Here is a 16,823-nt window from a genome sequence, read left to right on the forward strand (position 1 = left end):
AGAAAGAATACTTCCCACGTATTCCCTGCGTGTCGTAGAAGGCGACTAAAAGGGGAGGGAGCGGGTGGCTGGAAATCCTCCCCTCTCGTTTTTTTTTGATTTTCCAAAAGAAGGAACAGAGAAGGGGGCCAGGTGAGGATTTTCCCTCTAAGGCCCAGTCCTCTGTTCTTAACGCTACCTCGCAAACGCGGGAAATGGCGAATAGTATGAAAAAAAAAAAAAATATATATATATATATATATATATATATATATATTTTTTTTTTGCCGGTCTCCCACGTTTGCGAGGTAGCGCAAGGAAACAGACGAAAGAAATGGCCCAACCCACCCCCATACACATGTATATACATACGTCCACACACGCAAATATACATACCTACACAGCTTTCCAAGGTTTACCCCAGACACTTCACATGCCCTGATTCAATCCACTGACAGCACGTCAACCCCGGTATACCACATCGATCCAATTCACCCTATTCCTTGCCCTCCTTTCACCCTCACACACACACACATATATATATATATATATTTTTTTTTTTATTATACTTTGTCGCTGTCTCCCGCGTTTGTGAGGTAGCGCAAGGAAACAGGCGAAAGAAATGGCCCCCCCCCCCATACACATGTATATACATACGTCCACACACGCAAATATACATGCCTACACAGCTTTCCATGGTTTACCCCAGACGCTTCACATGCCTTGATTCAATCCACTGACAGCACGTCAACCCCGGTATACCACATCGCTCCAATTCACTCTATTCCTTGCCCTCCTTTCACCCTCCTGCATGTTCAGGCCCTGATCACACAAAATCTTTTTCACTCCATCTTTCCACCTCCAATTTGGTCTCCCTCTTCTCCTCGTTCCCTCCACCTCCGACACATATATCCTCTTGGTCAATCTTTCCTCACTCATTCTCTCCATGTGCCCAAACCACTTCAAAACACCCTCTTCTGCTCTCTCAACCACGCTCTTTTTATTTCCACACATCTCTCTTACCCTTACGTTACTCACTCGATCAAACCACCTCACACCACACATTGTCCTCAAACATCTCATTTCCAGCACATCCATCCTCCTGCGCACAACTCTATCCATAGCCCACGCCTCGCAACCATACAACATTGTTGGAACCACTATTCCTTCAAACATACCCATTTTTGCAAGAGTTTTGGAAAGAGGGGCAAGTATGCAGTCTGTTGTGGATGAGAGAGCTTGGGAAGTGAGTCAGCTGTTGTTCGCTAATGATACAGCGCTGGTGGCTGATTCATGTGAGAAACTGCAGAAGCTCGTGACTGAGTTTGGGATAGTGTGTGAAAGAAGAAAGTTGAGAGTAAATGTGAATAAGAGCAAGGTTATTAGGTACAGTAGGGTTGAGGGTCAAGTCAACTGGGAGATAAATTTGAATGGATGATACAGCGCTGGTGGCTGATTCATGTGAGAAACTGCAGAAGCTGGTGACTGAGTTTGGAAAAGTGTGTGGAAGAAGAAAGTTAAGAGTAAATGTGAATAAGAGCAAGGTTATTAGGTACAGTAGGGTTGAGGGTCAAGTCAATTGGGAGGTGAGTTTGAATGGAAAAAAACTGGAGGAAGTGAAGTGTTTTAGATATCTGGGAGTGGATTTGGCAGCAGATGGAACCATGGAAGCGGAAGTGAATCATAGGGTGGGGGAGGGGGGCGAAAATTCTGGGAGTGTTGAAGAATGTGTGGAAGTCAAGAACATTATCTTGGAAAGCAAAAATGGCTATGTTTGAAGGAATAGTGGTTCCAACAATGTTATATGGTTGCGAGGCGTGGGCTATGGATAGAGCTGTGCACAGGAGGGTGGATGTGCTGGAAATGAGATGTTTGAGGACAATATGTGGTGTGAGGTGGTTTGATCGAGTAAGTAATGTATGGGTAAGAGAGATGTGTGGTAATAAAAAGAGTGTGGTTGAGAGAGCAGAAGAGGGTGTTTTGAAATGGTTTGGTCACATGGAGAGAATGAGTGAGGAAAGATTGTCAAAGAGGATATATGTGTCAGAGGTGGAGGGAACGAGGAGAAGTGGGAGACCAAATTGGAGGTGGAAAGATGGAGTGAAAAAGATTTTGAGTGATCGGACCCTGAACATGCAGGAGGGTGAAAGGCGTGCAAGGAATAGAGTGAATTGGAACGATGTGGTATACCGGGGTCGACGTGCTGTCAATGGATCAAACCAGGGCATGTGAAGCGTCTGGGTAAACCATGGAAAGTTGTGTGGGGCCTGGATGTGGAAAGGGAGCTGTGGTTTCGGTGCATTATTACATGACAGCTAGAGACTGAGTGTGAACGAATGTGGCCTTTGTTGTCTTCTCCTAGTGCTACCTCGCACACATGAGGGGGGAAGGGATTGTTATACCATGTGTGGCAAGGTGGCGATGGGAATGAATAAAGGCAGACTGTATGAATCATGTACATGTGTATATATGTATATGTCTGTGTGTGTATATATATGTATACATTGAGATGTATAGGTATGTATATTTGAGTGTTTGGACGAGTATGTATATAGAGGCAAAATAAATTACTTCCCAAGTATTCCCTGCGTGTCGTAGAAGGCGACTAAAAGGGGAGGGAGCAGGAGGCTGGAAATCCTCCCCTCTCGATTTTTTTTTAATTTTTCCAAAAGAAGGAACAGAGGGGGGCCAGGTGAGGATATTCCACAAAGGCCCAGTCCTCTGTTCTTAACGCTACCTCGCTAACGCGGGAAATGGCGAATATTTAAAAGAAAAGAAAAAAGATATATATATATATATATATATATATATATATATATATATATATATATATATATATATATATATATATATATTTTTTTTTTATATACTTTGTCGCTGTCTCCCGCGTTTGCGAGGTAGCGCAAGGAAACAGACGAAAGAAATGGCCCAACCCCCCCCCATACACATGTATATACATACGTACACACACGCAAATATACATACCTACACAGCTTTCCATGGTTTACCCAGACGCTTCACATGCCCTGCTTCAATCCACTGACAGCACGTCAACCCCGGTATACCACATCGCTCCAATTCACTCTATTCCTTGCCCTCCTTTCACCCTCCTGCATGCTCAGGCCCCGATCACACAAAATCTTTTTCACTCCATCTTTCCACCTCCAATTTGGTCTCCCTCTTCTCCTTGCTCCCTCCACCTCCGACACATATATCCTCTTGGTCAATCTTTCCTCACTCATCCTCTCCATGTGCCCAAACCACTTCAAAACACCCTCTTCTGCTCTCTCAACCACGCTCTTTTTATTTCCACACATCTCTCTTACCCTTACGTTACTCACTCGATCAAACCACCTCACACCACACATTGTCCTCAAACATCTCATTTCCAGCACATCCATCCTCCTGCGCACAACTCTATCCATAGCCCACGCCTCGCAACCATACAACATTGTTGGAACCACTATTCCTTCAAACATACCCATTTTTGCTTTCCGAGATAATGTTCTCGACTTCCACACATTCTTCAAGGCCCCCAGGATTTTCGCCCCCTCCCCCACCCTATGATCCACTTCCGCTTCCATGGTTCCATCCGCTGCCAGATCCACTCCCAGATATCTAAAACACTTCACTTCCTCCAGTTTTTCTCCATTCAAACTCACCTCCCAACTGACTTGACCCTCAACCCTACTGTACCTAATAACCTTGCTCTTATTCACATTTACTCTTAACTTTCTTCTTCCACACACTTTTCCAAACTCAGTCACCAGCTTCTGCAGTTTCTCACATGAATCAGCCACCAGCGCTGTATCATCAGCGAACAACAACTGACTCACTTCCCAAGCTCTCTCATCCCCAACAGACTTCATACTTGCCCCTCTTTCCAAAACTCTTGCATTTACCTCCCTAACAATCCCATCCATAAACAAATTAAACAACCATGGAGACATCACACACCCCTGCCGCAAACCTACATTCACTGAGAACCAATCACTTTCCTCTCTTCCTACACGTACACATGCCTTACATTCTCGATTAAAACTTTTCACTGCTTCTAACAACTTTCCTCCCACACCATATATTCTTAATACCTTCCACAGAGCATCTCTATCAACTCTATCATATGCCTTCTCCAGATCCCTAAATGCTACATACAAATCCATTTGCTTTTCTAAGTATTTCTCACATACATTCTTCAAAGCAAACACCTGATCTACACATCCTCTACCACTTCTGAAACCACACTGCTCTTCCCCAATCTGATGCTCTGTACATGCCTTCACCCTCTCAATCAATACCCTCCCATATAATTTACCAGGAATACTCAACAAACTTATACCTCTGTAATTTGAGCACTCACTCTTATCCCCTTTGCCTTTGTACAATGGCACTATGCACGCATTCCGCCAATCCTCAGGCACCTCACCATGAGTCATACATACATTAAATAACCTTACCAACCAGTCAACAATACAGTCACCCCCTTTTTTAATAAATTCCACTGCAATACCATCCAAACCTGCTGCCTTGCCGGCTTTCATCTTCCGCAAAGCTTTCACTACCTCTTCTCTTTTTACCAAATCATTTTCCCTAACCCTCTCACTTTGCACACCACCTCGACCAAAACACCCTATATCTGCCACTCTATCATCAAACACATTCAACAAACCTTCAAAATACTCACTCCATCTCCTTCTCACATCACCACTACTTGTTATCACCTCCCCATTTGCGCCCTTCACTGAAGTTCCCATTTGCTCCCTTGTCTTATGCACTTTATTTACCTCCTTCCAGAACATCTTTTTATTCTCCCTAAAATTTAATGATTCTCTCTCACCCCAACTCTCATTTGCCCTTTTTTTCACCTCTTGCACCTTTCTCTTGACCTCCTGTCTCTTTCTTTTATACATCTCCCACTCAATTGCATTTTTTCCCTGCAAAAATCCTCCAAATGCCTCTCTCTTCTCTTTCACTAATACTCTTACTTCTTCATCCCACCACTCACTACCCTTTCTAAGCAACCCACCTCCCTCTCTTCTCATGCCACAAGCATCTTTTGCGCAATCCATCACTGATTCCCTAAATACATTCCATTCCTCCCCCACTCCCCTTACTTCCATTGTTCTCACCTTTTTCCATTCTGTACTCAGTCTCTCCTGGTACTTCCTCACACAGGTCTCCTTCCCAAGCTCACTTACTCTCACCACCCTCTTCACCCCAACATTCACTCTTCTTTTCTGAAAACCCATACAAATCTTCACCTTAGCCTCCACAAGATAATGATCAGACATCCCTCCAGTTGCACCTCTCAGCACATTAACATCCAAAAGTCTCTCTTTCGCACGCCTGTCAATTAACACGTAATCCAATAACGCTCTCTGGCCATCTCTCCTACTTACATAAGTATACTTACGTATATCTCGCTTTTTAAACCAGGTATTCCCAATCATCAGTCCTTTTTCAGCACATAAATCTACAAGCTCTTCACCATTTCCATTTACAACACTGAACACCCCATGTATACCAATTATTCCCTCAACTGCCACATTACTCACCTTTGCATTCTAATCACCCATCACTATAACCCGGTCTCGTGCATCAAAACCGCTAACACACTCATTTAGCTGCTCCCAAAACACTTGCCTCTCATGATCTTTCTTCTCATGCCCAGGTGCATATGCACCAATAATCACCCACCTCTCTCCATCAACTTTCAGTTTTACCCATATTAATCGAGAATTTACTTTCTTACATTCTATCACATACTCCCACAACTCCTGTTTCAGGAGTATTGCTACTCCTTCCCTTGCTCTTGTCCTCTCACTAACCCCTGACTTTACTCCCCAGACATTCCCAAACCACTCTTCCCCTTTACCCTTGAGCTTCGTTTCACTCAGAGCCAAAACATCCAGGTTCCTTTCCTCAAACATACTACCTATCTCTCCTTTTTTCACATCTTGGTTACATCCACACACACACACATATATATATATATATATTTATTTATTTTGCTTTGTCACTGTCTCCCGCATTTGCGAGGTAGCGCAAGGAAACAGACGAAAGAAATGGCCCAACCCACCCCCATACACATTGTATACACACACACACGTCCACACATGCAAATATACATACCTATACATCTCAATGTACACACATATATACATACACAGACACATACATATATACCCATGCACACAATTCACACTGTCTGCCCCCATATATATATATATATTTCTTTTTTATTATTATACTCTGTCCCTGTCTCCAACGTAAACAGGTAGTGTGAGGAAACAGATGAAAGAATGTCCCAACCCACCCATATACACATCCACATCCAGGCCCAAAAAAACTTTCCATGGTTTACCCCAGACGCTTCACATGTCCTAGTTCAATCCATTGACAGCACGTCGACCCAAGTATACCACATCGTTCCAATTCACTATTCCTTGCACGCCTTTCACCCTCCAGCATGTTTAGGCCTCGATCACTCAAAATCTTTTTCACTCCATCGCTCCACCTCCAATTTGGTCTCCCACTTCTAGTTCCCTCCACCTCTGACACATACACCCTCTTTGTCAATCTTTCCTCACTCACTCTCTCCATGTGACCAAACCATTTTAGAAAAAACAGCCTCTTCTGCTCTCTCAGCCACACTCTTTTCACTACCACGCATCTCTCTTACCCTTTCATTACCTACTTGATCAAACCACCTCAAACCACATATTGCATCAAATATTTTATTTCCAACACATCCACCCTCCTCCACACAACCCTATCTATAGCTCATGCCTCGCAACCATATAACATTGTTGGAACCACTGTTCCTTCAAACATACCCATTTTTGCTCTCCGAGATAAAGTTCTCGCCTTCCACTCATTCTTCAATGCTTCCAAAGCCTTTGCCCCCTCCCACACCCTGTGACTCACTTCCGCTTCCATGGTTCCATCCGCTGCAAAATCCACTCCCAAATATCTAAAACACTTCACTTCCTCCAGTTTTTCTCCATTCAAACTTACCTCCCAATTAACTTGTCCCTCAACCCTTATAATTGCTACAAATATCCTCAGCACATTTTCCTTCAAATAAAGGAATAATAATAGTTTTCACCCAATCTTCAAGCACAACTTTCTGTTTCTGTGCAATTACTTATCAGATACATCCACTTTATCACACTTTCTCCTCCAAACTTCAGCATTTCAGCAGTAATCCCATCCATTCAGGTGCCTTTCCTACTTTCAGCCTCATTATTGACCTTCTTATCTCCCTTTTTGTTATCAGCCACTTGTATCCTCTTCATTCCACCCTCCACATCCATTCATGTAACACCTGCTGCCTCCATCTTCTCCCACATTCACCAGTTCTTCAAAATGCTCTTACCATCTTCCTTTCACTTTCTCCTTTTGATTAAGATTCTCCCTTTCCTTACTTCTCCCTTTAACATTTCCACTTTTACAACCACCTCTTTCCTTTTTCATCTTCTAGTACAATTTCTTATTTTCCCAAAACTATTCCCTCAACTGCCTTTCAATATCTTTATCTACTCTTTCTCTGCTTTTCTCTATCAGATTCTTAACATTCTACTTACACATTTCAAATTCTTCACTCCTCCTTTGCTGAACTTCCACTGGTACATTCCTTTCAAACAGTTCTTCTCTTCCACAGTATTTTTAATCTCTTCCATTCACCATGCATTGTCCTTTTTATACCTACATCTCATGACCTTGTATCCAACTACTAATTCTACAATCTTTAATAGCATTTCCCTAAACATTTTTAAATATCTCATTCACACATAACTACATCCCTACATTCACAGCACTTCCATCTACACTTTCAGTTACCCTCCTTTCAAACTCCTCCCTGTATTTTTTTAGATTCATCTTCTTGCTTGTTGTCACTTTTAACACTTCATTCTTCCTTACATCATACCTCCATTTCTCCCTAATCCTCAAAATATTCAGCCTTCAAAGAATCCCCTCACAACTCTAGCATTTAGCACGGCCTTTCTCAATCTTTTATCAATAACAAGCAGTCAATCATGGCCTTTAGCTCTTCTCTTCCATCATTTTTCATCCATCTTGTGCTGAAAAAAGGTGATTGCAAGGAACAAACCCCTCCCAGGACAGACATCCACAAGATAACTTCCATTCTCATTTACTCTAAGCACTCCCCATTTACCAACTATCTTGCCAATTTCATCAGATCCCACTTTTTCATTCATATGTATTACACCCACATTTCTCGCATTCTCAAAACCTTTTATAGTCATTTAAATTTCTCCAGACATGTTTCATTTCATCCCTACCTTGTACAGTCTTCATATTCATAGATGCATATACACATACTCATGCATACCTCACAATTCCAATCCTTCCTTGCACCCAAACTATTCTTGATCCATTCCATCCATGTGCTGTAACACCCTCCCACACTCAGTAATGGCAGAATTACACATCTTTCTTTCCCTCTTCCCTGATAATTTTCATTCATTCTCATCTATACCACTCCTCCTACCAAGCCCTCCCATAACTTGCATTCATCATTCCCATTTTCACTCCATAAACCCTGCCCAAGGATATGGGTTTGCCCAATCCCCAGCAAATCCAAGTTATAATTTTTAAACTCCTCAACAAGCACACTCCTTTTACTCTCACCGGTCATCCCACTGACATTCAGCGCCATCACCCACAACTGCTTGTCTCTTTAACTTCTCGGCATAACTGTAGACTCCATTGCTGTGTCTCAGCCTTTTGTGTTTCACTGGGTCACTGGTGGAGGGCAACTCCAGTGAAGTGTTTTCAGAGGCAGAAAGGCCTCAAAAAGTCTGCAAAACTAAAAATCCCAGCACACCTCAGGTGTTTCTCTGCATTCAGCAACAGTCTAAAACTTTCACAAAATATGGGAACAAATGCTGAACACCATGTCCCCCTTAACTCTTCCATATTAATTGTTTAGCTGTGGAGAGGATTATTGCATTTAGGTTAAGAGGTCTGAAAACCACATGAAAGAGAAACCTGGACCCAAATGACCATCTTTTTTACTCACCTTGGAAACTAAACTGGCACGGTAGGCAGCAAGAGCTTTAAGGTATTCCTTCTTGGCTGCTTCTGTTTTCTTTTTATAAACATTCTTGTGGTCAGCATCCAGAGAATCCCACATGGAGGCCACAATTTTTGACACTTCCCCAAAGGAGGCATTGGGATTGGAGCCCTTGATGGCAGCTTGGGTGTCTCGGAAGAAGAGAGCATATGCTGACACCGGTCTGTGGAAACAAGTTTCTGTGAATAAGAGCCAAGAAATCAAGGCCAATACATTTGTGTGACTTATGTACAGCACACATGAATGACTAATTTAATGAAAAATCAATTGTAAAGATCAGCTACCAACTTGTAATAAATGATAAAAATAGCCTCAAATGTATGCAAACACCAGCACATAAAATAAAGGTTGTACATGATGGGGATGCCTCTCCTACTGCTTTTAGTTGTACTTGATGAGTGGACAGGAAATTGATGCATAAGTAAAGTTCAAGGGAAAACTCGGCAAAAGTAGGTCAAAGCAATGGTGTGTCCCTTTTCAAAATGGGGAAACAAAGTGCATAAAATTAGAAACGTGTTAGTCAAGAATATTTTTTAACAACTAAGAAAGGCAACTAAGAAGCAAAAAAATAAATCACTTCAAAGGAGAAACTTAGTGGGAGTGTCCCTTTTCAAAAAGGGGAAACAAAGTGCATAAAATTAGAAACGTGTTAGTCAAGAGTATTCTTTAACAACTAAGAAAGGCAACTAAGAAGCAAAAAAATCAATCATTTCAAAGGAGAAACTTGTGGGAGGCAGCACAATTTCAGAGGGAAGTTATGCATTACAAATCCTTAGACATCTGCAGTGTACATAAACACTAGCTAAGAAAGACATGTGAAAGGACTCCCAGAAGACCTATAACACTGTTTCCCAAAGCATACTAAATGAAAAATCATTTCTTTCTCTCTGTATCTTTAACACCTGTTCCTTTTGGAAACTCCCTCAATTAACTGGTGAACTTCTGTGCCACTTCTTAGCCTTTTGTGTCTTACCCTTAACATCCCACTGGTATTGGGCAACTCAAGCACAATGCTTCCAGAGGCTTCTTAATATTCCTACTGATTACATGTACCTAATGTGTCTACCTAATGTTCTAAAATACTTCTTCCATCTCACGCTCCCAGCTAATATTCCAACCCACTACTTCTGTCTACTGCTCACTGCAGGAAAATCTAAAGTTACAAAGAATGAGCTGTGTGAGTGTTGTGTGTGACTAGGAGAGATTGAGATTGTATGTTTGTGGACAGATTGCCAGCAGTCCAAGTGTGGGTGAGGCAGAAAGAAAAAACAACTAACTGGTTCTGCAACTTGACAACCAATGAAATGAAGGCTCACTACACAGCCGTCACTAACCCCCAATATCCAGGCAAGAAGTAACGGTAACAAGTCTCCCTGAATGGCAGTTGCCTACCAACTACTGCCAACCAAAATCATTTGTTGGATAAAAGTTAGCTAAATGGAAGCAACAATGTGCACCTCAGAAGTTCATTCTTAAACTTGGTAAAGATATCAGTGTTATAGAATTTCCTGGACCTCAAGTGATACTCAAGTATAAGAGTGGATGATACTAAACATGGGAGAATTAAGGGGATGCAAGGTCTTGACAACCAAAAGAGACCTAAATATGCTTCAGCTTTGATCAGATATGGTTAATGAAATTCAATCAAACTAAATGCAAAATGAAGATGGGACAGTAAAATGAAGGCATATCTTCCATGGAGCAAATCAAAACAATATAACTGTATGAGGGACTCATGGGCTGATGTAGTCCCTAATCCATCACCTAAAAACGACGGTGAAGAAGTAAAAAGTAAAGGCTGAGTATCCCTTATCCGAAAAGCCTGGGACTAAAAGTGTTTTGGATTTTACTTTTTTTTCTGATTTTGGAATATTTTCATATACATAATGAGACTTGTGGAAAACAGGATGGTATGGAAACAAATAGACGTGCTGTAAACAGACTGAAACAGGGCATGTGCAACATTTGGGGTAAACCATGGAAAGGTCTGTGGGGCCTGGATGTGGATAGGGAGCTGTGGTTTTGGTGCATTGCATATGACAGCTAGAGACTGGGGGTGAACGAATGTGGCCTGTTTTTTCTGTTTTCCTGGTGCTACCTCGCTGAAGTGAGAGGTAGTGATGCTGTTTCCTGTGGGATGAGGTAGTGACAAGAATGGACGATGGTAGGCAAGTATGAATATGCACGTGTATATATGTGTATGTGTAAGTATATGCATGTATATTTGTATATGTTGATATGTATATGTATGTATATATGTTTGTATGGGTGTTTACGCATACGTATGTGCATATGAGTGGTGGGCCATTCTTCGTCTGTTTCCTGGTGCTACCTCACTGACATGGGAAATGGTGTTCCCTGGGGATAGGGGAGAAAGAATACTTCCCATGTATTCCCTGCGTGTCGTAGAAGGCGACTAAAAGGGGAGGGAGCGGTGGGCTGGAAATCCTCCCCTCTCGTTTTTTTTAATTTTCCAAAAGAGGGAACACAGAATTGGGCCAGGTGAGGGTATTCCCTCAAAGGCCCAGTCCTCTGTTCTTAACGCTACCTCGCTAATGCGGGAAATGGCGAATAGTTTGAAAGAAAAAGAAAGATATATATATATATATATATATATATATATATATATCCCTGGGGATAGGGGAGAAAGAATACTTCCCACGTATTCCCTGCGTGTCGTAGAAGGCGACTAAAAGGGGAGGGAGCGGGGGGCTGGAAATCCTCCCCCTCATCATTTTTTTTAATTTTCCAAAAGAAGGAACAGAGAAGGGGGCCAGGTGAGGATATCCCCTCAAAGGCCCAGTTCTCTGTTCTTAACGCCGCTACCTTGCTAACGCGGGAAATGGCGAATAGTTTGAAAGAAAAAGAAAGAAATATATATGTATATATATATATATTTTCTTTTTCTTTTTTGCTTTGTCGCTGTCTCCCGCATTTGCGAGGTAGCGCAAGGAAACAGATGAAAGAAATGGCCCAACCCACCCCCATACATATGTATATACATACGTCCACACACGCAAATATACATACCTACACAGCTTTCCATGGTTCACCCCAGACGCTTCACATGCCCTGATTCAATCCACTGACAGCACGTCAACCCCGGTATACCACATCGATCCAATTCACTCTATTCCTTGCCCTCCTTTCACCCTCCTGCATGTTCAGGCCCCGATCACTCAAAATCTTTTTCACTCCATCTTTCCACCTCCAATTTGGTCTCCCACTTCTCCTCATTCCCTCCACCTCCGACACATATATCCTCTTGGTCAATCTTTCCTCACTCATTCTCTCCATGTGTCCAAACCATTTCAAAACACCCTCTTCTGCTCTCTCAACCACGCTCTTTTTATTTCCACACATCTCTCTTACCCTTACATTACTTACTCAATCAAACCACCTCACACCACATATTGTCCTCAAACATCTCATTTCCCCTTCGTCTTTTTCTATTAAACTTGATTACCATTTCCAGCATATAAATATGCCATGTTTGCAATGACTTTAGTTCTAATGATTTATATAGCGGTATAAATATGCAGACCTATCGATGAAAGAATATTGCATTTAGATTCACTTTTCAGTAGATTATTTTTATTTGAATAAGATGAACTTTACTTTAAATAAGATGAACTTTGCTTTAAATTTGGAGTATCTCATCATGTTTAAGTGAGTCTGTTATTGATATATTGCATTTGGTTATAAAATGTGTAATAAACCTTTTCAACTATATATAATCTTTTATGAAAACAATGTGCTTGAGTTGCCCTCTGCCAGTGGCCCACTAAGGCTGAGGGACAAAAGGCTAAAAAGTGGCAGTGGAGTTCACCAGTAATGGAGACTTTTGCCTGGTCACCTCCTCTAGGGAGTTCCCAAAGAAACAGGCATCAAAGATATATATGGATAGGGAGGTATGTTACCAGTACTACCTGCCTGAGAGGGTTAGTGATGCCTGTGTAGTGAGCCAGCACTACAGTGGACGTCAGTTGCACACATCTAACCAAGGCAGCTGTCTTTTCTTTCTGCTTCACCCACACTTGAACTACTGGTTGGTATTCTATCTACACACATACAATATCTCCTTGTCATACATAACATTTGACAACAATCAACTCACACAGCTTATTCTTTGTAGCTCAAGATTTTAAGATTTCCCGTGTAGTGAGTAATATGTGCTCGCCCTGCTTTTTGGGAAAATTATAAGAGCAATAGATAGTAGCAATAAGTAGGAACATTTAGGATGAAGCATTAGGATGTAATAGTTAGCAGGAGCATTTGGTATATGTAATCAGTTGGAACATTAGGTAGGAGCCTCTGCAAACACTGTCACACCTTTGCCAGTGGTCTGTTAAGGGTGATCAACTAAAGGCTACGAAGTGGCACTGGAGCTCACTAATTATGGAAACTCTATTGATGTGGCCACTCCCTTGAGGGAGTTCCAGTTGGGAACATGCATCTAAGGTATAGATATACATAAAGATATACATATATTGTGGTAAGGTTAGTGATGCATGTGATATGGTATTTGCTGAAAATCATGAATAAAACTGAAATATGATAAGTCCCAAGTGCAATTTCGTGTAATTACAACTTTCCTATCTTCCCTAAAGATGTAATTACACTGAAGTATGATCAGGACTTAATATGAGTTTTATGTGTTTCGTTTTTCCCCAAGGTTATCAACAAAAGCTTTGCAGAAGATGAAAGCTGGCAAGGCAGCGGGCTTGGATGGTATTGCAGTGGAATTTATCAAAAAAGGGGGTGACTGTGTTGTTGACTGGTTGGTAAGGATATTCAAAGCATGTATTACTCATGGTGAGATGCCGGAGGATTGGTCGAATGCATGCATAGTGCCATTGTACAAAGGCAAAGGGGGTAAACGTGAGTGCTCAAATTACAGAGGTATAAGTTTGTTGAGTATTCCTTGGAAATTATATGGAAGGGTATTGATTGAGAGTGTGAAGGCACTTACAGAGCATCAGATTGGGGAAGAGCAGTGTGGTTTCAGAAGTGGTAGGGGATGTGTGGATCAGGTGTTTGCTTTGAAGAATGTGAGAAATACTTAGAAAAGCAAATGGATTTGTTTGTAGCATTTATGGATCTGGAGAAGGCATATGATAGAGTTGATAAAGATGCTCTGTAGAAGGTACTGAGAATATATGGTGTGGGAGGTAAGTTGTTAGAAACAGTGAAAAGTTTTTACCAAGGATGTAAGGCATGTGTACGAGTAGGAAGAGAGGAAAGTGACTGGTTCTCAGTGAATGTCGCTTTATGGCAGGGGTGCGTAATGTCTCCATAGTTGTTTAATTTGTTTATGGATGGGGTTGTTATGGAGGTGAATGCAAGACTTTTGGAGAGAGGAGCAAGTATGCAGTCTGTTATGGATGAGAGAGCTTGGGAAGTGAGTCAGTTGTTGGTCACTGATGATACAGTGCTGGTGGCTGATTCGGGTGAGAAACTGCAAAAATTGGTGGCTGATTCTGGTAAAGTGTGTGAAAGAAGAAAGCTGAGAGTAAATGTGAATAAGAGCAAGATTATTAGGTACAGTAGGGTTGAGGGACAAGTCAACTGGGAGGTAAGTTTGAATGAAGAAAAACTGGCGGAAGTGAAGTGTTTTAGATATCTGGGAGTGATTTGGCAGCAGATGGAACTATGGAAACGAAAGTGAGTCACAGGGTGGGAAGGGGGCGAATTCTGGGAGCGTTGAAAAATGTGTTGAAGGCGAGAACATTATCTCGGAAAGCAAAAATGGGTATGTTTGAAGGAATAGTGGTTCCAACAATGTTATATGGTTGAGGGGCGTGGGCTATAGATAGAGTTGTGCGGAGAAGGGTGGATGTGTTGGAAATGAAATGTTTGAGGACAATATGAGGTGTGAGGTGGTTTGATCGAGTAAGTAATGAAAGGGTACGAGAGATGTGTGGTCATAAAAAGAAAGTGGTTGAGAGAGCAGAAGAGGGTGTTTTGAAATGGTTTGGTCACATGGAGAGAATGAGTGAGGAAAAATTGAAAAAGAGGATATATGTGTCAGAGGTGGAGGGAACAAGGAGAAGTGGGAGACCAAACTGGAGGTGGAAAGTAGAGTGAAAAAGATTTTGAGCAATCAGGGCCTGAACATGCAGGAGGGTGAAAGGCGTGCAAGGAATAGAGTGAATTGGAACAATGTAGTATACCGGGGTTGACGTGCTGTCAATGGATTGAACAAGGGCATGTGAAGTGTCTGGGGTAAACCATGGAAAGTTTTGTGGGGCCTGGATGTGAAAAGGGAGCTGTGGTTACAGTGCATTATACATGACAGCGAGAGAATGAGTGTGAACGAATGTGGCCTTTGTTGTCTTTTCCTAGCGCTACCTCGCACGCATGCAAGGGTTGTCTTTTCATGTGTGGTGGGGTGGCGAGGGGAATGAATAAAGGCAGCAAGTATGAACTATGTACATGTGTATATGTCTGTATATGTATATGTATGTATATGTTGAAATGTATAGGTATGTATATGTGCGTGTGTGGTCGTGTATGTATATACATGTGTATGTGAGTGGGTTGGGCCATTTTTTCATCTGTTTCCTTGCACTACCTCGCTAATGTGGGAGACAGCGACAATGTATAATAAAATAATAAATAAATCCCTACTTCCTCTCCAAGGAGTCCCTTCTATCACTATGAGGCTCCTTTAGTGCTAAGGAATCTGGCCAAATCCACTAGTTGGGACCATTGGTCATAAAGTGCAGTGATGTTTGTGCCTTTAAGTGGAAGAGGACAAGGGAACTGAGCAGTAACTACCAGGTGTCTTTGTTATGGTAGGTACATCAATGGCATGAAGGATCTAGGATACATTGAAAAGGTGTTTGTAGTGTTGTAGGGATAGGTGACGTCCAGAGTGTAGCTGAGAAAGTGTGACTTGCGTTTGTCTGAGGAGTGCTGCACTAGATGGGTGTATGCCTTGTGGGGTGGAGTTTACGAGTGTCTTGGGAGGACGTTGTTTTGTGTTTGACAGGTTATTTCATTATGTATTGTGCTTTGTCAGTGTTATATCTGCTGGGGGGATCTGTAAATAAAGGTTGCTGAGTTGTCAGGCAGGAGTAGGCTTTTTATTTTCATGAGGGGTTTGGTGGTTAGGTATGAAGTGGTTTGGCTGGGAAGGGTCAAGTGCCACTGCATATAACTAAGAGCCAAGCATGATATACGATTGCAATGGGAGGATCTTAGTTTCAAGGTGTGTGTGCCTAATTCATACTTGCTATGTACATATGAGATTCCTGTTCAGTATGCTCAAAAAGTTACAGCACTTAGAAGATAAATCCATTTTTCCTAATCAAGTAAATCTATGCAACTACATGACACTAAATCCAATAATTTCATAACCTCCTGAAGATGTAGCATCTACAAGGTAATGTTCTGGAGTTACTGCTCTCACATGAATGCATCCACTGACAGACAAGATGATGGGGTGACCATATAATGTCCTCATACACTTTTACAATATAATGAGAGTATACAAGAGTATATTCCACTCTGATTAAAGAATGCATAAGTAGTCTGGTCACCACCTTTAAGGATACATAAAAGATACAGGTAGGCCATACAAATGATAACAATGTAGAGGAGACAGGATTATAAATTTTTAATTCTTTAATGGATTTGATATTTCCATACTGAGAAGTTCTTTGAAAGTTGTAGGAATCACCAGCTTGTGGAAAAAAAAAGGAGGTAATGGATGAATGAAATTTGTGGTACCTGCAGCAAC

General features: G+C 41.7%; 1 protein-coding gene across 17 annotated transcripts in view; it reads right to left on the reverse strand.

Moving 5' to 3' along the window:
• Positions 1–16,823, reverse strand: part of LOC139748602 (TOX high mobility group box family member 4-B-like) — an 844,810-nt gene that overhangs the window by 18,391 nt on the left and 809,596 nt on the right. For all 17 annotated transcript variants that reach the window (XM_071661732.1, XM_071661727.1, XM_071661726.1 and 14 more), the window contains one exon: positions 9,026–9,242. In XM_071661732.1, the coding sequence (XP_071517833.1) occupies positions 9,026–9,242 (217 nt within the window). The remainder of the gene's footprint in view (positions 1–9,025; positions 9,243–16,823) is intronic.

This window comes from Panulirus ornatus, chromosome 5 (assembly GCF_036320965.1).
Source record: "Panulirus ornatus isolate Po-2019 chromosome 5, ASM3632096v1, whole genome shotgun sequence".
NCBI classification, from domain to species: Eukaryota; Metazoa; Arthropoda; class Malacostraca; order Decapoda; family Palinuridae; genus Panulirus; species Panulirus ornatus.